General features: G+C 43.3%; 2 protein-coding genes across 5 annotated transcripts; both read right to left on the minus strand.

Moving 5' to 3' along the window:
* Positions 1 to 3,570: 3,570 nt before the first annotated feature.
* Positions 3,571 to 5,265, minus strand: LOC121995245 (pectate lyase-like). Its single transcript, XM_042549031.1, has 5 exons — positions 5,075 to 5,265; positions 4,296 to 4,977; positions 4,102 to 4,205; positions 3,895 to 4,033; positions 3,571 to 3,795 (listed from the first exon to the last, which is right to left on the minus strand). The coding sequence occupies exons 1-5, from the start codon at positions 5,263 to 5,265 to the stop codon at positions 3,571 to 3,573; spliced, it is 1,341 nt and encodes a 446-aa protein (XP_042404965.1).
* A 1,095-nt stretch (positions 5,266 to 6,360) lies between these two features.
* LOC121997808 (homeobox-leucine zipper protein HOX16-like) lies at positions 6,361 to 9,206 on the minus strand. 4 transcript variants are annotated; one of them, XM_042552433.1, is made up of 3 exons: positions 9,066 to 9,206; positions 7,658 to 8,791; positions 6,361 to 7,021 (listed from the first exon to the last, which is right to left on the minus strand). In XM_042552433.1, exons 2-3 carry the CDS (start codon positions 7,764 to 7,766, stop codon positions 6,429 to 6,431), a joined length of 702 nt encoding a protein of 233 aa, XP_042408367.1. In that variant the 5' UTR covers positions 7,767 to 8,791; positions 9,066 to 9,206; the 3' UTR covers positions 6,361 to 6,428. The 4 variants fall into 4 exon arrangements, with proteins under 4 accessions (XP_042408367.1, XP_042408366.1, XP_042408368.1 ...); XM_042552432.1 differs by having other exon boundaries at positions 7,658 to 7,768; positions 9,066 to 9,197; XM_042552434.1 differs by having other exon boundaries at positions 7,658 to 8,794; positions 9,066 to 9,179.
* Between the last annotated feature and the right edge of the window lie 14,347 nt (positions 9,207 to 23,553).

The following is a 23,553-nucleotide window of genomic DNA, read 5'->3' on the forward strand; positions in this document are numbered from 1 at the left end:
TCGATAATACTAAAAAAATTAGTTTTCATGCTTTTAATTACTATTGCATGTCCATTGGAATAAATATTAAACACCCTGTAGTATATGTCCACACACAAAATGTCCTTGTAGAGTTATTGATTAAACGTCTTCAATTAATTGTGTGACCTTTGTTAATGAAGACAAAACTCCCAATTTCTACTTTGGGGCATCCTATTTTACAAGCAACGACACTAATTCACATCAGACCTATAAATTATCATGAGATCTTTCCTTTACAATTGGTTCATGGTCATGAACCAAATATGTTCCATTTAAAATTTTTGGACGTGCAATATACTTGCCTATTGTTCCACCACAATGCACTAAGACAGGTCCCAAAGGAGATTGAGAATTTATATTGGATATGAATCTCTAACTATTATTAAATATCTAGGACCATTGACAGAAGATTTATTTACAACACAGTTTACCAATTGTCAATTTGATGAAATGACATTTCCAACATTAAAAGGGGAAAATAAGTAATTAAAAAAAGAAATTATATGGCGTGAGTTATCATTATCTCATTTTGATTCTCGAACAAAGCAAAATGAACTGGAAGTTTAGAAGATTATTCACTTGTAAAAATAAGTCAATCAAGTGCCAGATGCATTTACTGACCCAAAGAAAATGATAAAATCATATATTCCAGTTGTTAATGCTCCAATCAAAATCAATGTCCTCGAAGGACAACCTAAGATAGCTAATGAGCCTAAACTATAAGTGAAACGTGGTAGAGCTATTGGTTCCAAATATAAAAATCCTCAAAAAAGAAAAGAAGTACTAGAGACTCAAAACGGGGAAGTAATAACTTCGAAAGAATCTCCAATCATTAATAATATAATTCCAGAAGAACCTTAGGTACCTAATAATCAAAAGATCTTAATAAATTATAGTATGACTGAAAAATGATGAAACCGAGACAAAATCAACATCGTTGATATTTTTGCATATCTAATTGCATGTAATTTTATAAAAGATGATGAGGTTCTTGAACCAAAGTTTGTTAATTAATGCAGACAAAGAAATGATTGGTCTAAATAGAAAGATGTGGCTGATGCAAAATTGAAATCACTAGTAAAAAATAAAGTTTTTAGACCTGTTGTCCCTATACCCGAGGGTGTAAAACCGATTAGATACAAATGAGTGTTTGTGCATAAACAAAATGAGAAAAATGAGATTGTCAGATATAAGACATGACTTGTTGCTCAAGGTTTCTCTCGGAGACCAAGAATTGATTATGAGTAGACATATTCTCCTGTGGTGGATGCAATAACATTTTGAAATTTGTTATGTTTGACAATCCATAAAAAATGGGAAATGTGATTAATGGATGTCATTACAACCTATTTGTATGTCTCACTTGATAATCACATATACATGAAACTCCCTAAAGGATTCAAACTACCAAAAACATATAATTCATGTCACTGAGAATTATACTAGATTAAGTTATGTAGATCTTTATATGGATTGAAACTATCTGGACGTATGTGATATAAATGTCTTAGTGAATATCTGTTGAAAAAGGGATATCTAAATGATCTGATATATTCATGTGTATTTATTAAGAGATCTGGATCCAAATTTGTTATAATGACAATACATGTCGATGACCTAAACATTATTGGTACTACTAATGAACTTTTTGAAAATGTAGATTACCTAAAGAAAGAGTTATAGATGAAAGATCTCGGAAAAATAAAACTCTGTCTTGGTTTGCAGATTGAGCACCTTGAAAATGAATTATTTGTCCATCAAACTGCGTATACATCAAAGATATTATAGACATTTTATATGGATAAAGCACATCCATTGAGTAGTCCAATGGTCGTAAGGTCTCTTGATGTAAATAAGGATCTATTTCGATCTCGAATGAATGACGAAGAACTTTTTGGTCTTGAAGTACCATATCTTAGTGTTATTGGAGCACTAATTTATCTTGTCAGTCATACAAGACCCGATATAACATTTGCTAAAAATTTATTAGTAAGATATATTTCTTCTTCAACAAGAAAACACTGGAATGACATTAAATTTATATTTCGATATCTTTAAGCTACGATAAATATGAGATTATATTATCCTTGTACGTCTGAAGCGGAATTGATTGGGTATGTTGATGTTGGTTATTTATCTGACCCTCATAATGGTAGATCTCAAACAGATTATGTATTCACATGTGGTGGTACAACCATATCTTGAAGATCTATGAAACAAACGATTATTGCTACGTCTTCTAATCATTCTGAGATCATAGCGCAATTCATGAGGCGAATCAGGAATATGTATGATTGAGATCTGTAATACATCACATTCAAGAGGTACCTAATTTACCTTTAAATAAAAACATCCTAACAATATGAGGATAATACTGCATGCATTGCTCAACTAAAGAGAGGATACATTAAATGTAATCGAACGAAACACATATCACAAAAAAAAATTATGCATGATCTTCAAGATATTAATGTTCAACAAACCCAATCATCGGACAATTTGGCCAATTTGTTTACAAAGGCTTTGCTTACTTGACATTTGAAAGAATAGTATATAACATTTAGTTTTTCATCTCCTCTTTTAATGTCAAGAGACCTATCACTTCACCTTTATACTCTTAGTCCTATAAATAGGACATGTACCCAGTCACCTATCCTGCCCAACATTAACCGTGATTTACTCCCTCTGGAATCTTATGGGGCCGGGGCCAGGGGGCTGCTAGGGTGGCGGTTCCACTTTTTTTTTTTGCCTATAAATAGGACATGTACAAAATTATTGGAATGTAATTGATTGGAAATCAAACAAATGTCTCCCCTTTCTTTTCTCATATTCATCTATCACTCTCTCTTTGTTATGCTCTTAGTTTTATAATACCTATATAAATTAGGCACATTAGTTGGTGTAATCTTTTATAAAGAAGCTTCATTTGTTAAGGAATCAATTATAACTCTCTTTTCAGAAATATTTTCTTTGTTTCACCAATGATATAAAAGAACCTAATTAAATATCGGTTCAAGAAAAGTTGAGGATCTAAAACTAGATCATTAGTTTTATAAAGAGTACCACATATATCATACAATATTATCTGTTCGAGCCATGAGATGTTGTTAAATATTATAACATCATAATCAGCTAAAACAGAAATGGGTGAAAGAGAGCGAAAGATCAAAGTCTGTAAGCGGTTAATTATCAATTTCTTCAAAATTTTACCCTTTCAAAATTGGAATACAAATCACAGGGACATAATAATAATAAGAATAATAATAAAAAACATATGATGAACCAAATGGGCATAAATTAACAGTAGTTCATTCTCGATCGGCTAAGTAGGTAGCACTCGATGAGCTAGCGGCAACCGTTGCTCAACAATTAAGGAGCCCAAAATCCAACCAAGTTAGCTAGAACAAAATTAAATGGTCACTAAACATGCACAGGCCCTTTCGACCTGATCAGGTTTAGTTAAAACAGTTGAGTCAAAAGGAAACACATAGTCGATCGTCGTCTTCAAACCCTATTCGATCGATCGATAATAATCTTCAATGAATAATGTTAACAAGGTCGGCCGCGGATGCAGTCGAGAGCGCCGGAGTAGCGAGTGAGTCTCGTGACGAAGGCGCCAGGCTTGGCCTTGATGAGGTCCTTTAGGAGGAAGCCGTCCTTGTCCGGAGTCACGCCCGATGGTATAAACACGGCTCCATTTTGAAATAGGTCACCGTCTGATGTCCAGTTCCAATTCTTCCACACGTTTTCTGGAGAATACTCCCTCTTCGTCACCTGTTACATCGTAACATATAGTGATCAAATTCTTCATATATATATATATACCTTCTTTTTTTTTTTTTTTTTTTTTTTTTTTTTTATCATAATTCATACCTCCTTGGCGAAAATGTTTGGTGGAGCAATGAATCGATTGCCTTGACTCAGAATGGTGGGGTGTTGGCTGCCTCCGATTGCATACATCAGCCAATGGGTGTAGTCATTGTTCACAACATGGACAAAACCCCATCGACACCTGCATGATCATCAGCAAATAGATTCAGTGATCGAAGGCTAGCTTCATATATATCTAAATATATAAACCTTGGCATTCTCTGAACGAGTCCTCGGCCGAAGTGGTTGAAGGCGAGGGTGATCTGCAGGATCGCATCGGGGGAGTAGGCATCGCTAGCACCGAACAACATCACCTGATTGGAGCGAGGTCAATTATAGAAATCTAGTGTCAGGAAATTAAATCCGCATGTATGATGATATAAATGCATGCATGGCGTGCGTACGTCGTTGTGCTGGGTGAAGTGGGAGTTGGAGATGGTGATGGCGGTGGACCCCATGATGGCGTCGATGAGACCGTCGCCGCAGTTGTCCATGGAGACGTGGTCGATCCAGATGTTGCTGGCCCCGAAGATGGAGATGCCGTCGCCGTCGCTGCGAGTGCGGAAGCCCCAGTGAACCTCGGAGTCGCGGATCATGCCGCCGTTCCCGGGCTTGATGTCTTGGATGTGTATGTTGCTGATGATGATGTTGTGGATGTACTGGAGGGTGATGCCTGCGCCGCCGATGATCCGGACGTTGAAGCCGCGGCCGTCGATGGTCTTGTTGCTGTTCACGATCAGCTCCTCGCTGAGCCGGATGATCATGTCGCTGGCGAAGACGATCCACAGCGGCCGGTCCTGAATCACGCCCCACCGCAGCGTCCCCTTCTTGGGGTTCACCATGTCGTCGTCGACGGGGGTGGTGACGATGTAGAACCGGCCGTCCAGCCCGCCGGTGGTGTGCCGCCCGAACCCCTTCGCGCACTGACCCATCAGCTTCCGGTTCTTGCTCCAGTCGCTGCGGCACCGCCAGCACCGGTCGATCGGGTTCGTCGCCACGCAGGGCTCCCCTATCAAATTCTTCTTCTTCCCGCGCAACCCTCTTCTCGTGCTGTTCGCCGTCTCTTCCTCCATGTCCAGCGTCTCTCTGACAATCCATTGATCGATCGATCAGATTTGCATTATCGACCAAATTTAAAAAAAAAAAAAAAAAAGAGAGAGAGAGAGAGAGAGACAAATATTACTTGTGGACATCGGCATTGAAGGTGCTGGTGACGGATTCAGGGTCGGGGTTGTAGGAGGCTTGATTTTTGGCAACTGCCAATTCAGCCTTCTTCTTCCAGTAATCATCAAAGTCGGCGATGTGCGCAGCGGAGAAGGTGGCGGAGGCCAAGAAAAGCAGCGAGAAGAAGAAGAACGTTGACCTCGGCACCATTGTGATTTGATTTTTCTTTCTTCGTCGACTTTTTTTCGGAAAAGTGATAAGATGTGCTCGCTTTGATATATATACCGAACTTGTAGGAGCTGCAAACCGCGAGCTCAAACAAGTGATCGGTGTTTGACCCTAAAAGCAATGGATCATTATTCTATCTCTCAATGTGATTAATATACCAGGAACCGAGAGAAACTATCGAGAGAGTTAAATAGGTGGGGGGAGAGGTGCGAGAAGGAAGGTCGACGAGTGCTTTGTGGATACAACTGTGTGGAGGAGATAAAAAACAGATGTGGAGACATTTGACCAAATTTATCGTTATCGATCGTGTGCAAAATTCATCTCGCCTCCTAAAGTCAACATGTCAAGTTTTAGCATTTTATCTCTCTCCGCTATTTGCACTATTACATGACAACGAAGACATGTGACTATGGATTTCGCTACAGTGCATGATATATTATCAAGATGTCCCCTCATATAGATCTATTAACTAACACATAAAGTATTGTCATAATAAAATTTGAGATTCGAATTTCAGTAAAAATTGAGATAAATGTCTCCCTTATATACTAGTCATTATTCCAAAAATTAATAATTATCCATAATTTATCTTCTTCGTATTAATTCTGAGACAAATTAACAGAGATATTGAGACGAACGTATTATTTTTTGTCACAATAAAATATTAACAGGTTGACATCTAGAGTAAACGTTGTCAATTTTTTTTTTACCATCACTATACTGGATTTTGCTGTGTGCTTGACACGTGTGTGAAAAATTGAATATTTAAATTATCAAAAATAAAGATTTGTTTGTACAACTCGACAGGTGTCTCAAAGAGTGGGACCATTCAAAGTCGCGAGATGATGTGGGAAATGACATTGTGGGGCCGTTCGAATTAATTAATGTTTTTTTAATATTGTAAGCATTCGAATTTCATCCGATTAATTTTGATTTCCCACATGTAGGGAGACAGGTCTTGTCTGATGTGACCTCCATAATTTGCCACGTGGGGCTAAAGAATTAGCTTTATTTTGTTCATTAAGAACTCGGATAAGGGGATTTAACTTTGTTGCTTAAAAAACCGAACAGAGAAAATACATGAAAGATGGAGATTTTATTTTAAGAACAAAGTTTGTCACGCGAGCAAATACTAGGAAGTGCAGTTAAGGCCAGGACCAGAAGGTTTGGTCCTCCGCCTGTAACTTATAACTGAATGGATGATGATCTGACCTGAGGAACCCATAACCCAAAGCCTTATCCTTGTCACCCAAATGGAAGCCATTCATGAGGCTCTCGCACTCTAATGTAGCGTTGGCAGAGCTGGAGCCCTCATGTTTGCCAACTATGGCCTCAGCCTCCGTGTTGATAATCTCCTGCAGCTTGAATGGTTCCTCTTTCTTGACAAGTTTGTCAGTGAGAAAAACCACCTCAGATTTGAGTTTCTCATTCTCCTTGGCAAGGTTATCATGATCAACCTTGACCGTGTCATAGCTAGACTTGAGGGATTCATACTCCTTTTCGAGATGCTTGGTCTTCAACCGAGCGCGTCGATTCTGGAACCATATGGCTACCTGTCTTGGCTCCAGACCAAGGTCATTGGCCAGCTGCAGTTTCTTCTCTGGCTCAAGCTTGTTCTTGTGCTCGAAGTATTTTTCGAGGAATCGCACTTGATCGACCCTCAGACGCTTCTTTTTGCCCAACTTTGGAGTTAACTCGTCTGAATCAGTTTCGTACAAGTCAAACTTGAGATACCTTCCTGAGAGTCATCAGAATTCATTATGAACTGTGAACCTGAAGTGTAGTATTGCTCTACACTTGATAAATACAGTAATCATTGCATTAAGAACAATAATCTTATTGCTAGCTGAATGATAAAAATAGAATTGGAAGAGACTGCTCAAAAACTTTTTTTTTATCAAGTTTATTACGTAAAGATAAGGGGAAAAGTCAGAGAATATTGCTGAAACATCAAACAAGCAACTTTTTCTCGAGATATAAGCAATACTAACATTAGATTGCCATCTCCAATGTAACATATCCTTGTTTTCTTAAGGAAATATGAATGAAAATGTCACTAGATAAGAAGTGAAAACTATTAAGAAAAGCATAAGTTCAGTGTTTTCAGTATGATGGAACTAATCAAACTCAATGGAATTTTTGAACAGAAACAAGAGTTTCATTGATCATCTGAAACTTTTATAATAAAGAAAGATTACTTTATTCTTATACGATTATGTATCTTTAAGTGCAACAAAATCCACAGTTAATATTCAAGGAAGACAAGAACTCATACCTTTGCTTTTCCTAAAAAAGCATTCCAATCAAAAGTAAAAATAAATAAATAAATAGAAGTTCTAAAAACAAGAAACGAAGTTGGAAAGTAAGTAATTACCATGACATCCACCAACGAGAAGTGCTTCGTGATCTCCATTTGCATAGATCCCTCCATTTTCAAAAAAACCTGCTGTGCTACCGCTGCCATCAATTCTTCTTCCAGCCATCTCTATGATCAGCAGATCAAGAGGACATGAGTCTCTCCACCATGCAGTTTTCTAATAGAGCTTATGACGGAAGAAGCTGATGATCATCATCATAACTGAGCCTTGAGAGGGACTTTGAGATATAGGATCACTCCCCCACATCTTCTTTTTTGTCCCTCAAATGGAAAACAAAGGAGAGCAAAAAAGATGAGAAGGCTGAGAAAAGAGGTGTTTGGATGAGCACAAGGAAGAAGAAGATAAAAAGGATTTGGTTTATTTTCCAATGGCTTTCCTGGTGTTATATAGGGAAACCCAATGATCATGCTCTTTTTTTATCTATATCATTATAGCAAAAGGTGATTATGCTCACCCCAGGTATCCCTTCCATCCCAGATTATGTGAAAGGAGGTAATTTACGAGACCGGTTATAGCCAACCGCTAAGTGGCTAGTAGTGAAAAGAGTTCTTTATTTGTATCAGAGATAATGGAAGTGTGTCAAATAAACATATCAATGATAACTAATTCTTGTAAAGATTAACTTGGGGAAAAGCTCTCAGGAAAGATAAATTTTAAGAATGAAAGAAAATCTGAAATAGAACATGTTTGGAGATGAAACTGCACAAGTTATTTCTCTTGATTGGCAAAAGATGTTAGCAATGTTAAGGTGGAAATAAATTGGAGAAGATGTATGAAATAGAAAGAAATTAAGATGACAACGTGAAGCATAAGCCTTAAATGAGTCATAAACTAAAGGACAACGCACTGATAGTGAAGTGCATGGCCCTTGGGTTTGCTTGTAAGCAAACCTCATTCAATAGAAGATTGTGAGTTCCTGCCTTCCTGGGGTCCTCCTTTTGCATCAGAATTCAAAGCCCCTGATACTGTGAACAAAATTACAACAAAGGAATTTTCACAGTGCTTTTAACTCAATCTCATTTCACAGCTATTGAATCTAAGGCCAGGGTGAACTAGTGCTTATCCATGAAAGTTCCTTTCACAGCCATTATTCCCCCACCGTGCCGTGCCGCTCAGCGTCCATCAGACCCCTGCTGTGCCATAGGATCAGCCAAGAATTAAACAATTAATCCTCTGCAGTCACATAAATTTCTTCTTTTTTGGGTAGGGTTACCATGTTGGAAAATTTTTACAGGAATTGGTGCAATAAGAAGAGGTCATGTGTCGTCGGAATGAGATTTTGCATATCTATTGGGATTGCTAGGGTTACCATGTCGGTGATAGTGAAATTCTGATCGGTCAGGCGGTTCCTATAAAGAAACAGATCGAAATGGAACAAAAACAAAAAATGATACAAATGAGCACCTTTCGCCTTTTTCCCGATGTCGGATTCCATCGCTACCTCGCCTAGAAAATGGCACCGAAGCGGAGGAGACGATTTCTGCACAGCGGCAGTGGAAATGCGGAATCGTTTGCAAAATATCCCTCTAAGTAAACCACTCCAAACTGTAGGAGTTTGTTTTCAAAATATATTGGACAAAAATTAAAAGGCGGCGTCCTAAATTATTAACACGATCAATAGAGTTTTTTTATTAAAATAAATAAAAGGACGCCTCCTCAACCAAATTTGCTCTCAAAATATCTTTACAACGTGTCTAGCGCATAAAATATTATTATCATAACGTTTGAGGTTTAAATTTCGACATAATTGAAATAAATATTTTTTTTATTATTTATTATTTTAAGATTAGTAGTTATCCGTAATTTATTTTTTCCGTATTAATCTTGAGACGAGTTGGCAAGGACACTAGGGGCGAACATATTCACCTTTTATCACCAAAATATCTTTACAATTGTCTCCTCTGGACACAATGATCAGCGCATGAGGTGTTGCCACCATAAGATCTGGGGTTCAAATCTCGGTACAACTGAGTTAAATATCTCCCTTATGTGCTAGTCACTATTCTAAGATGAGTAGCCGTCCATGATTTACCTTCTCCTTGTTGGCCGCGAATATATTCGCCTTTTGTCACCAAAAATATCTTTACAAATATTTTAAAATAATTTTAATTAATTTAAAAAGATGTGGATTAAGTTTAAACAAGTTTAACTAAATTGGTAAAGATTTTTTTAATATAATAATATTTTATGTATAATAATTTTAATTAAAGTGAATATTTAATTTTCACATGGTAACGTATATATAAAATAATTTATACCTATTGTAGCAATTATTTGCTATACAGTTGTAATTAAATTCTAAATTTTAAAATTTTAAATTATAATTCCTAAAAATATTATTATATTAAAATATTCTTTTTATTAATTTAGTTAAAATTATTTAAATTTTATTAAAATTATTTAAATTTTATTAAAATTATTTTAAATTAATTAAAATCATTTAAAAATAATTATAATAACTATAACATTGTAGGTATGAAGTAATATTATAGCATCTATTCGGTTTTTGATTTTTTTTATCCAAATATCTTTCTAGGTAAGCATGCAGAAAGCAGGATTGCGTTTACAAACTACTACTCCAAGTAAACAGCTGAAGCAGATATGTAAGGGAATGTTTACAAACTACCATTCCAAGTAAACTATAGACTATGTTTACAAAATACCCCTCCCAAAAAACAGCTCCAAGGAATATGTAAAGGTACGCTTACAAAGTATTCATTTAATTTTTACTTTAATGCACATTTAACTCATTCAACCAACACAATTAATAATTATTTATAAAATTTCTATTGGCCAATTGATTCGACTAATTAGATTCTAACTAAGAATCAATCCATTTTCATCCAGCTTGATACCTAATTTATCATCCTTATTTTTTTTTCTTCTACCTTTATTTTAAGGTAAGGATAGTAAAAAACCAATAATTTCTCTAGTCACTTTCATATAATACTAATATTGAAGAGGTATCTAAAGCCTCTGTGTGCAACGATGCCTTCTTAATTTTTAACTATCTAATAATAGAACCCTAACTTAAATAAATTAATAAATAAATTTATTATAATGAGTAATTAATATATAAATGTTAGACTGACGTGTCACTTATTACTAATGTGTTTTAATTTATTTTAGTAGTGATCATATCCGAGAGTCGAACGATGGATGCTGGATACGTGGTGTTTTTATTGATCATTGGTGGACTCCTCGTCAATGAAGTCTGCAACCACAGCAATGTCAGTGCCGAGCCGGGGAGGGGTTCCCCGACGGTGGCCCTCCGACGCTCAAGTCAAACATCGACGATGTAGAAGAAGCGAGAAAGCAAAATGGCAGAATAAATTGTAGCTACAATAGAGATTATGTATGTTAGAGTGTATACTGAAAGCCTAAGTTTTTGTAAACATTTATTTTGAATAAAGAATCACATTTGGTGAAATTGTCTACATTTAGTTGTAGTTGTTCAATTAATTTATATTTTAGATAACATAGTATGTGATGTTATATACATAAGATGATGTTATCAGTACCTTATAAATTATAAACAGTAGCTCACTACCAAAATGGAAAGGAACAAACCATTGGAAGGTCGTAGTATAATTAGAAATTAGTTTATCTTGACTATATAATTACACTAGTACACTTAGAGTGTATTGAGTAGGACCATTAGAGGTCGTTTCTTTTATACTGACTTTATAAAGAAACAAATACCTCAGTTATTATGGAAGTATGTGCTATTAATCCTAATATAATAACAAGCACATATATTTGATATTTATTTCTTTAATTTATCAATGGGTGAGATTTGGTTCGATGAATCAATAATCCCGATAAGTTGGGAAATGATATCACTTATAGTGTGTGTTGTTGATTATAGAAGGAAACTGTGTCCTAGTAATCTAGGTTGATAATGTCCCCAAGATGAGCTCATAAAGATTGTCATGTTAAACCCTGCAGGTGGACTCATGACGATAAGGTTGAGTGGTACTATTCTTGGATGAAGATATTAATTAAATGAGTTGTCAGTAACTCACTTAATTAGTGGACATTTGACATCTTAAACACAGGGAGACTAACACACTCATGATAAGAAGGAGACTAAAAATGTAATTTGGGATTGGTGCGGTAGTTCAATAATAGTTCTCTAGTGAAATGAATTTGATCCTGTCCGAACCAGGGGTCAACGAACGCTGGGGATGTGGCGCTCCCTGCTGGATCCTCGAGTGCTCCGGCGAACCTACAACAAAACCGAGCCGGGAGGGGTGTCCCGGCGACGGCCCTCCGACGCTCAAGTCAGGCGAGGAAATAGATGAAGAGGTGGCTGTAAGATGAAGACTCACGTGTACCTGCGGCGAAGTAAGAGGCTCTATTTATAGAGCGAGGAGAGAACTAATGCACGTTCACCGAGGTGTAGACGTGTCAGCAACCCATACTTCGGTATGCAGTTGTCAGAGAGCTTACCTGACACCATACTGCTACAGTCCGAGCATATCTTCGATGGGACAACAGGACACCCCGTTACCAGACTAGGAGTATGACGTAGCCATGCGACTTGACGGCTGTCAGAGGGTGTTCCCTTCCTTTACCCACCGCCCGGCTAGGACATGAGTCCGGCCGACCGGGCAAAGAACGGCGCCCGGACGGCCTTAATTCCCTTCGTCGGCCGGGCGGCGCGTCCCTCCACTCGGTCATTATGTACTGTTTAATTGAGCGTCGGAACCCTGGTCCTTACCAGGGTGCTTTTTACTATCAGATGTCCCTTTCTTCCAAATCCGGTCGGCTCGTCCTTCTCCAGCGAGCCACTGGGCCCTTTGACCTCCCCGTGGCATTGACCCCTCGTTGTGGGGTTCCGGATTCTTACCACCGGATCACTTGCCTCTCCCTCGAGTCTAGTCGAAAGAGGCGAAGTCCGACTGACTGGACTGCCGATCTGACTGAGCAATGACCCTTGCCTTAGTCCGCTCGGCCAGGCATAAGGATACTCATCCGTTCGGCAGTGTCTTGCCCGTGCCTTGTGCTTCTCTCGGAATCCATGTCCCATGCTCCCCCCCCCACTATTTATCACGTGCCCTGCACACGATAAGGGGAGCTCATTAAATGCGAGCAGTAAGCAGTTGACACGTGGCGATCGTGCGCTTGTCAGCGTATGGCGGTGGCGTCACTTCCAATGGGACAACCGCCGTTCGAAATGAACGGCTGGATGATGATCTGGGTATCCGTGACCTGGATCGGACGGTGAACAATAATGGCGGCCGTCCATATAAAGCTCCCGACCCATGTTCCTCGCCGCATTTCATCCTCCTCATTTCCAGACACCCTGCTGCTCCTTCTTTCGCCGGCCACCTTGTGCTCAGGCTTTCCGGCGATCACACAGCTTATTCTGACCATCTCCCTCGCTTGTAAGACCCTTTTTCTTACTCTCGAAGTTTTCTTCTTTCTGTTATTCGTCCCCTTCAGTCGATTTCCTTCCATTCTCTGCTTGAACCCTCCTTTTTTTTTTTATCCCGCATTCTTGTCTTTTGATCATGACCAGCACCTCGCAGTCGTCCGGCGGCGCTCTGGGTCTGTGGTATACGACCATGGAGAGCCGTTTTGACGAGGAAGATGCACTGCGTCTCGTTCGAACTTACGACCTGCCGACCGACTATCAAATAGTGCTAGCCACGCCGGCCGATCGGCCTAATGAACCGCCGCCCGGCACTGTTCTTTTCTTTCGAGACCAATTCCTGGCCGGACTGCGTTTTCCACCCCCTAAGTTTTTCTTAGAAATTTGCAACTATTTTCGCATTCCGCTCGGCCAAGTGGTTCCTAACTCTATTAGGCTGCTGAGCGGAGTGATAGTTTTGTTCAAACTGAACGGCATCCCCTTAACCCCAAAAATTTTCCACTACTTTTACTATCCCAAGCAAGCCGAGTGGGGTACCTTCGTTTTCCAATCTAGGATAGGCTTCGTCCTTTTTGATCATATGCCGAGCTCCAACAAACACTGGAAGGAGCATTTTTTCTATATACGTTTCCCAGAGCGGCCAACTTTCCGCACCAACTGGCAGACGGCCATGCCCTCGCAGCCAGAGCTCGGCAAGTTTAGAGGCGACGCGGACTATCTCCACGCAGCCGAACGACTAGTCGGTCAGCGCTATCATATTGACAAGATGCTCCTTCCGGGAGTAATGCATATATTCGGCTTGTCTTCTACCCCAGCCGATCTGCCCTGTAGCATGAGTAAGTTCCCTTATCTCCCCCTTTATTATGTTCTAACTGATTTATTTTCTGCTTCTGTAGCTGAAGTCATGTGGCGCGCCAAAGCTACCGAGAGGCTCAAATTGAAGGCCGCTCAGATTGAGGCGGTGACGAGCAAGGAGGCCGCCGAACGGGGTATTAATCCGGTTGATCCGGCCGGCGAAGAAGGTGTTGGGACACCAACTGTCCCTGAAGCTTCAGACGTCCCCGCCCCTCCTGATGAGGCCGCGGGCGGCATAGAACCTCCCACCGAAGCTGTGGTGGAGGACCGCTCGGCCGATGATGTGCCGCTACGCACTCGGAAACGTCGACGGCCGGATTCCACACCGGCCTCTACATTTGACGATCCATAATCCGAGCGGGGCGCGGATGTACCGGTACTGTCCGGTACGGTTTCCCTTGAGAGTACCTCGACCCCTCAAGGTTCTCCGAGGGCCAGCTCGGAGGTGCCGCCCCCCAGCCCTTCAAGAACTTTGCGCCGTATCATGCGTTTGGGCGAGCTTCCTTCTTCGTCCACCGGCCAAGCCGATACTTCCCAGAGCGAGCCGAGCGGTCAGAATTTAATAAAGACCGTTTTGCGCCTCCCCTCAGAGGCGTACATGGCTGCTGTCGATCGGCCAATGGTCCCCGAGCAGCAGATTACTCTGACGGGCCCTCTTGCACAAGCTTGGATAGATGCTTGGCGTCGAATAGCTTGGTGACAACAACCTACAACAGGCCACCGGGGTATGTTCTCCTTTTCTTGGTTGACCTATTCGAATTATGTTTTTAACCTACGCACATTTGCTGGCAGAACTGGGTGGAGCAGATCGCTATTAGCGATCGATTGGCCGAACTGGAGAATGAGTTGAAAAAAGCTGCGGGGGGCAACGGGCAGTCGACGGCCGCTCTGGAGAAGGCCAAAAAACTACTGGACGCCGAACGGAAGAGGGCTACCGATTTGGCGAGCAAGGTCTGTAGGATCGAAAAGAATTTAGATATCTCCACAATAGCATAATATTGTCCACTTTGGGCCTAAGCCCTCATGGTTTTGCTCTTGGGCTCTCCCCAAAAGGCCTCATGCCAATGGAGATATCTTTCTCTTATAAACCCATGATCTTTTCCATGTGTTTTCAATATGGGACTATGTTTGCAACCTTGCAACCCCAACAATCCCCCCCTCAAACAAAGGACCATGGGCTTCCCACGTCCGATCCTTGACCCACCAGGTCTTCCTGCCCCTCGGTCTACCCGACCTACTAGGACTTCCTGCCCCTCGGTCTACCCGACCTACTAGGACTTCCTGCCCCTCGGTCCACCCGACCTACTAGGACTTCCTTGCCTAGCCGCAACTAGGACTTCCTGCCTGGTGTCTGGTCCTCTTGATCCGAACATAGGAGCCCCCACTTTCTTTGTTCGAGGTCAATATTGTACTCACATGGTTCAATCAGACCATAGCTCTTGTGCACTGGCAGTCCGGGCTCTGATACCAATTGTAGGATTGAAAAGAATTTAGATATCTCCACAATAGCATGATATTGTCCACTTTGGGCCTAAGCCCTCATGGTTTTGCTCTTGGGCTCTCCCCAAAAGGCCTCATGCCAATGGAGATATCTTTCTCTTATAAACCCATGATTTTTTCCATGTGTTTTCAATATGGGACTATGTTTGCAACCTTGCAACCCCAACAAGGTCGTCCGGCTTGAAGCGATGATCAAGCAACGAGATAATGATATCAAGACGGCAACCACCCGGAAGCTCCAGGCCATCGATGACATGGACCGGATGAAGGTGGAAATCAGGGGGCTGGAGCAACGCATCAAAGACTTGGACGCCTTGCTGACCACCGAGAAGGAGAGCCGCTCGGCGGATCTCCAAAGATTCGATGGAGACTTGAAAGAGCTCCAAGCCGCCAGTGACGCCGCTCACGCCACGCTCAAGGAATACAAAGAGGGGGAGTTGGCCCGCTCGGCAGAAGTGAGGAAGGCGTTCCTCCGCTCGGAAGACTTCGGAGAGAAGTTCACCGACAAGATATCCCTCACGTTCGAGGAGGCGATCAAGGCGGCGGTGGGCTATCTGAAGACCAAAGGTCACCTGCCTGCCGAGCTGACCATCCCCTCCGAGGATCTAGCGAGCGTGATGGACACCATCCCCGACGCTCTTTTTGATTTTGATGTGTGAAGCGCGTTTTTATGAACTTTTTTATATTCCCACCGTTCGGCCCGGCTTATCTCTGTAATGACTTTTTTGGCTTGCATAATAAATAATCTTCTGTTCCTTTCACTTTTTATTTTAGCAAGAAACTATTCCCCCATCACGACTGTGTTCCTTAAAACTCTTCCGCTCAGAATCCCGCTATGCCAGACATGATCTGTCTTTAATGTCTTTCATCATGCGACTGAGCAGCCGCTCAGCGCGCAGACGTCGCTTGTTTGTCTTTTCCATTCCGATTAACCATCTTTTGCTTCGCGTCTCACCTCAAAGAGGTTTTCGCTGGATTTTCGCATGCGAGCCGCTCGGACGTTTATAGACGCCGGCTCGTCTCTCGATTTTTAACGTCGGAGCTCGACGGCGCGGATATTTATAGCCGATCGGCGCGACTCTCGATTTTTAACGACGGGACTCGTCGGCCTTCCGCTCGGACGTTTATAGACGCCGGTTCGTCTCTCGATTTTTAACGTCGGAACTCGACGGCGCGGATATTTATAGCCGGTCGGCGCGGCTCTCGATTTTTAACGACGGGACTCGTCGGCCTTCCGCTCGGACGTTTATAGACGCCGACTCGTCTCTCGATTTTTAACGTCGGAGCTCGACGGCGCGGATATTTATAGCCGGTCGGCGCGGCTCTCGATCTTTAACGACAGAGCTCGTCGGCGCGGACGTTTATAGCCGATTGTCTCTCGATTTTTAACGTCGGAGCTCGACGGCGCGGATATTTATAGCCGGTCGGCGCGGCTCTCGATTTTTAACGACGGGACTCGTCGGCCTTCCGCTCGGACGTTTATAGACGCCGGCTCGTCTCTCGATTTTTAACGTCGGAGCTCGACGGCGCGGATATTTATAGCCGGTCGGCGCGGCTCTACGGTTTAACGTCTGGGCTAGACGGCCGTTAAGGCTAATTTTAACGCTTCCGTTCGACGCAGCTTAAAATATACAGAATTAGCGCCATATTACACCACTTTGCTTCCCGCACGTGGCCTCCTGACTCGATCAATTTACCTCCGGCCGAACGGCGCGAGGCCTTCGTTCTTTCTTGGCTATGCCTTATATTTGTTCTCTAAATTTTTCGTTTCTGCATTTCAAGCATTCAGTCGAAAAAAGTACACAGGATGATTTACATTGGCACACCTTTCACCCCGCCCGGTAAGGCTGGAGGTGGTTCGCGCTCCACGGCCTATCTAGCTGCCGACCGTCCTCGTCCTCCAAATAATACGCGCCTGAGCGGAGCTTTTCGATGATTTTGAAGGGACCTGCCCACGGAGCTTCAAGCTTGCCAACGTCGCCGACCGGCTTGATTTTCTTCCAGACGAGGTCGCCGACCTGGAAGGATCGGGGAATGACGCGCCGGTTGTAGTTTTGCTTCATCCGTTGACGGTACGCCATCAGCCGAACGGCTGCCTTGGCTCGCTCTTCGTCAATCAAATCCAGCTCCATGTTCCTCCGCTCGGCGTTGCCTTCATCGTAACATTGGACCCGGACGGACTCGACACCGACTTCAACCGGAATGACTGCTTCGCCGCCGTACACCAGATGAAAAGGTGTGACGCCCGTTCCTTCCTTAGGAGTCGTTCAGATGGCCCATAAAACGCCCGGTACTTCATCCGGCCAACTTCCTCCCAAGTGGTCGAGCCGAGCGCGCAGAATACGGAGAATTTCCCGATTGGCTACTTCAGCCTGACCGTTGCTTTGGGGGTAAGCCACGGATGTGAAGTGTTGCTCGATGCCGTAGCTTTTGCACCAATCTTCTAGCACTTTCCCTGTGAATTGCCGCCCATTGTCGGAAACCAATCGGCGAGGGATACCGAACCTACAGATGATGTGTTGCCATATGAACTTTTTGACCATCTGTTCGGTGATCCTGGCTAGTGGCTCGGCCTCCACCCACTTGGAAAAATAATCGACCGCCACGAGCAAAAATTTCCTCTGCCCGGTTACCATCGGAAATGGACCCACAATATCCATCCCTCATTGATCGAACGGCCACGAAACGGTTGATGCCTTCATCTTCTCTGCCGGTCGGTGGGAGAAGTTGTGATACTTCTGGCACGAAAGGCACGTAGATACTGTCCGAGCGGCGTCTATTTGTAAGGTCGGCCAAAAGTATCCAGCTAGCAGAATCTTCTTAGCTAGTGATCGTCCGCCCGGATGTCCTCCGCATGATCCTTGATGTACCTCTTGGAGGATGTAAGCCGAGTCTTCCGAGCTCACGCATTTTAACAACGGGTGTGAGAAAGCCTTCTTGTAGAGCTGATCGCCGATGAGTGTGAACCGACCGGCTCTCCTCTTGAGCAGCTGGGCTTCATCACGATCGGCCGGTGAGGCTCCCGAGCGGAGGAATTCTATGATGGGTGCCCTCCAGTCGCTTGGAAATGTGAGACCTTCCATCCGGTCAACATGCGACACCAGCAGTACTTTTTCAATTGGTTGCTGAACGACGACTGGCGTTATAGAACTTGCTAGTTTGGCCAACTCATCGGCTGCCTGGTTCTCCGTTCGGGGAATCTTCTGAATAAGGACCTCTCGGAAAGTAGCTTTAAGTTTTTCAAAGGCCTCAACGTAGAGTTTAAGCCGAACGCTGTTGATTTCAAAGGTGCCAGAAAGTTGCTGAGCGGCCAACTGTGAATCCGAATAGAGAGTCACCCGACCGGCTCCCACATGACGTGCTGCCTGCAATCCGGCTATGAGGGCCTCATACTCTGCTTCATTGTTGGTGGCTTTGTAGTCCAGCCGGACGGATAGGTGCATCTTTTCTTCTTGAGGTGAGAGCAGCAATATTCCAATCCCACTTCCGAGCCGAGTAGAAGACCCATCCACATATATTCTCCACAGAGCTTCCAGCTCTGGCTTTTGCACTTCGGTCACAAAATCAGCCAAGGATTGCGCTTTGATCGCCGAGCGGGGCTGGTATTGGATGTCAAATTCACTTAATTTTGTCGTCCACTTGATGAGCCGTCCGGACGCTTCTGGATTCAACAGTACTCTTCTTAGTGGACTGTTCGTCCGGACAATGATGGTGTGAGCCAAGAAATATGGTCGAAGGCGTCGAGCGGCTAGAACCAAAGCAAAGGCCAACTTCTCGAGCCCAGTGTAACGAAATTCAGCATCTTTTAAAATGTGGCTCAAAAAATACACCGGCTGTTCCTCGCCGCTGGACCTTACAAGTACCGAGCCTACAGCATGCTCGGTTGAAGACAGGTAAATATAAAGTGACTCACCCCTGATCGACTTGGCTAGTATAGGCAGAGAATTAAGATATGTCTTAAATTCTTCAAATGCTCGGTCGCATTCCTCGTCCCAGTGAAATTTAGTGGCCTTGCGCAAAATTTTGAAGAATGGTAGGCTCCGATCGGCGGTTTTGGAGATGAATCTGGATAAAGCAGTTATCCGACCGGTCAACCGCTGCACTTCCCTTGTATTCCTTGGAGGCGGCATGTCTTGTAGAGCTTTCACCTTGCTGGGATTAGCTTCAATTCCCCGCTCGGTCACTATGTACCCCAAGAAACGCCCTCCTTTTGCTCCGAACAGGCACTTTTGGGGGTTTAGTTTGACTCCATATTTGCGCAGCGTTCGGAAGGTTTCTTCCATGTCCTTGAAGAGATCGGCCGCTCGGGCGGACTTGATAAGGATGTCGTCCACATAAACTTTCAGATTCCGCCCGATCTTCTCTTTGAACACCTTGTTCATCAAGCGTTGATAAGTGGCCCCGGCATTCTTCAATCCGAACGGCATCACATTATAGCAATATGTGTCGTCGGCCGTTACGAAGCTTACTTTTTCTTGATCTTCCCGGGCGAGCGACACTTGATGATAGCCTTGGTAGGCGTCGAGCATACAAATTAATTCGCAGCCCGCCGTAGAGTCCACCAGCTGATCTATCCGGGGCAGAGGATAAAAATCTTTGGGGCATGCTTTGTTTAAGTCCCGAAAGTCGATGCAGACTCTCCACTTGCCGCCCGGCTTGGAGACTAATACTACGTTAGCCAGCCAGCTCGGGAACTGCACCTCGCGTATGTGGCCGGCCTCCAGAAGTTTCTCTACTTCCGCCCGGATGATGGCATTCTGCTCGGCACTGAAATCCCTTTTTCTCTGCTTCACTGGCCGAGCGTCCGGTCGGACATGCAACTCATGCTGCGCTATGCTCGGCGAAATTCCGGGCAACTCATGTGTCGACCAGACGAAGACATCATGATTTCGTTGGAGGCATTGGATCAGCTCCTCCTTCTGCTCCTCCTCCAGATCAGAGGCGATAAAAGTCGTGGCCTCCGATCGGGTCGGATGGATCTGAACCTCCTCCTTTTCATCATAAATTAAAGCAGGAGGTTTCTCGGTTATGGCGTGTACCTCGATCCGGGGCGCCTTCCGAGCGGAACAGGCTTCTGCTCGGATCATCTCTATATAGCACCGCCGAGCTGCTAACTGATCTCCACGTACTTCTCCTACTTTGTCCTCCACGGGGAACTTGATCTTCTGATGGAAAGTTGAGACGACTGCTCGGAATTCGCTGAGCGCCGGTCGTCCCAAAATGACGTTGTAGGACGAAAGAGAGTCGACCACCATGAAGTTTATTGTCCTGGTCCTCCTGAGCGGCTCTTCTCCCAGTGAGGTGGCCAACCGGATTTGTCCGACCGGCTGAACTTCGTTGCCCGTAAACCCGTAGAGCGGGGTCGTCATGGGCAGCAGATCTGCTCAATCAATTTGCAGCTGATCGAACGCCTTCTTGAATATGATGTTGACCGAGCTCCCTGTGTCAATAAATACGCGGTGAATAGTGTAATTTGCTATTACCGCTTTTATGAGCAGAGCATCGTCGTGGGGCACTTCAACTCCTTCTAAGTCCCCGGGCTCGAAAGTGATTTCCGGTCCATTTGCCCGCTCTTGGCTGCAACCGACTGCGTGGATCTGGAGCTGTCGGACGCTCGCCTTTCTGGCTCGGTTGGAGTCTCCTCCGGTCGGCCCGCCAGCAATAACATTGATCTCGCCGCGGGAAGTATTGCTCCTATTTTCCTCTTCCCGAGTGGACGGTCGGGACCGTTCTCTGGATGCTCGGCGATTCTCCTGTCTTGGAGATCGGTGCCGATCGGACGTCTGTTGATGTCGCCTCTCGGTGCGGGTCCGGTCGGCTTCATGGGTCATTTGTCTCCTGTCGATGGAAGGAGACCGTCGTTCGACATTTCTGGGAACGGGATTAGCCACGAAGGGAAGACTTCGACAATCCCTTGTGTTGTGCGTATCCGTCCGGTGGAAGGAGCAGAACATAGGGGTCCATCTCTTCTTTGGCTTGGGCCGAGCGGCAGCTACCTCTTGTACATGGGACCTCACACGAGGGGAGCGGATTGCTTCGGCCCTTGGTCCTCTCGACGGTTGATGAGCGGCCAAGGGTCTCCGCTCGGCCTGAGGAGCCCGTTCAGTTGGTGTTTCTTTTTTCCTGGCTGCCTGCGCTTCCTCCACGTTGATATATTCATTGGCCCGGTGCAGCATATGATCATAATCTCGGGACGGCTTTCGGATGAGCGACCGGAAGAAGTCCCCATCCACAAGGTCTTGCATGAAGGCATTCATCATCGTCTCCGATGTGGACGTTGGAATATCCATCGCCACTTGGTTGAATCGCTGGATGTAAGCTCGAAGCGATTCTCTCGGCTCTTGCTTGACGGCGAACAAGCTGACACTTGTCTTCTGATAACGCCGACTGCTGGCGAAGTGGTGGAGGAAGGCCGTTCGGAAGTCCTTGAAGCTAGTGATGGATCCGTCCGGCAGCCTCCGAAACCACCGTTGAGCCGATCCCGAAACACTACAAAAAAATAGATCTTTAGGTGCGGTTTTAACAAACTATAGAAGTGGTTTTCGACCAATCCTAAAGCTTTTGAATCGGTTACTTGACCGATCCAACAGCTTGCGCTCCTAGAATCAATGGCATTGGTTATAGCAACCGGTGGTGAAAACAGAACAACCGCTGCTGATGTCTCTATAGAAGCGGTTATTAACCGCCTTAATAGGTTATAATACCAGCGGTCCTTAACCTATCCAAATGTGGTTTGATGCGGCTGCTAACCGCACTTGTTAACTACTACAAATGCGATTAATGACCATTTCTATTGGTATGTAGTAGAAGCGGTTATTAAACCGATTCTGAAGTTAAATAGTGTAGTGGTTTGTAACCGCTCCAAAAGTAATTCAGGAGCAGTTTGTAACCACTCCTGCGTATCATGGTTAGGAGCGGTTATTAAGCCGCTTCTAAATTTATTTACCTGAATCGGTTATTTACCGCTTCTAATAAATGTATTAGCAACAGTTTAAAACCAACCCTGTTTCAAATGATGGACCCCAATGAAGCTCCTATAATCATTCCATTTTTCAAATATTTATTTACAAAATCTTTTGAATTCCTAATTTTTAATAATCAATACAAAACATTCAACAAAAAAATTAAAATACCAATAGATTAACCAACAAAACATTCATATTAAATCTTTCAATTCACAAAACCAATAAGAAATTCATTTATAAAAATTTGCATACTCAAAACACCACCATATCAGCAACAAGTACGAACTTCTTTTACAAAAATCTGCATACCCCAAAACACCACCATATCAGTAACAAGTACAAAATTCTTTTACAAAAATGTGCAACCCCAAAACAACATAACACAATAGCACTAACAAGTGGCAACATAATTTAAAGAAAGTTTTCTCTAAAAAGTTTATCTAATTATTAGATGGATATGTTGGTGGTGGAGGTGTAGGATCATTTCCTTTTTGCATTTGGTGGAGCATCTAGATTTCATTGCATAATCTCTGCCATTATAGCCGCCATCTATTAAAAAAAAAGATATTAGTTAAAATGATGCATGTATTTATATATTTTTGAATGGGTCAATTGTTACTAATAAATATTAAATATTTTTATTACCTGTGCCGGTAAAAATTCTGGGCCACGAGATCCCCCAACAACTCCGGATATCATACTCTGCATAATATGTGCAAAATTTTAAAGTTGTTGGTCATGCATTTGCCTTATCATTTGCTCTGTTTCTATCCGCCTCTGTACTTCCCGTGCCTCTATTTCTTTTATTTTTTCTTGCATTTCCTTGAATTCAGCTGTCATATTTGAATTAGAGTGATAACTTGGTGTATAGATTGTGCGCTTACACAGCTCAGGGAAAACTTGGCTAGGAAGTGTACCAGCACCTAAACATCGAACTCGGCCAGAATGTTCGGGTCCAAAAACATCACTACACAAAAAAAAAATACTTAATATCGTATAATTGTAATAACTTTAACTACCATAAATAAATAAAAAAATGTTAAGAAATTATAACCGAAATGCGTCCTCATGCACTTCTGTAGGTTGAGTTCCCTCAGGCTTGTCTTGAAGTCGACACCGCACAGCTTCATCTATTAAAGCCTATTAAAAAAATATTTGATAAAATGCGAAGAATGTTGAGAAATAAACATGAAAA

This window comes from Zingiber officinale, chromosome 6A (assembly GCF_018446385.1).
Source record: "Zingiber officinale cultivar Zhangliang chromosome 6A, Zo_v1.1, whole genome shotgun sequence".
Lineage (NCBI taxonomy): Eukaryota > Viridiplantae > Streptophyta > Magnoliopsida > Zingiberales > Zingiberaceae > Zingiber > Zingiber officinale.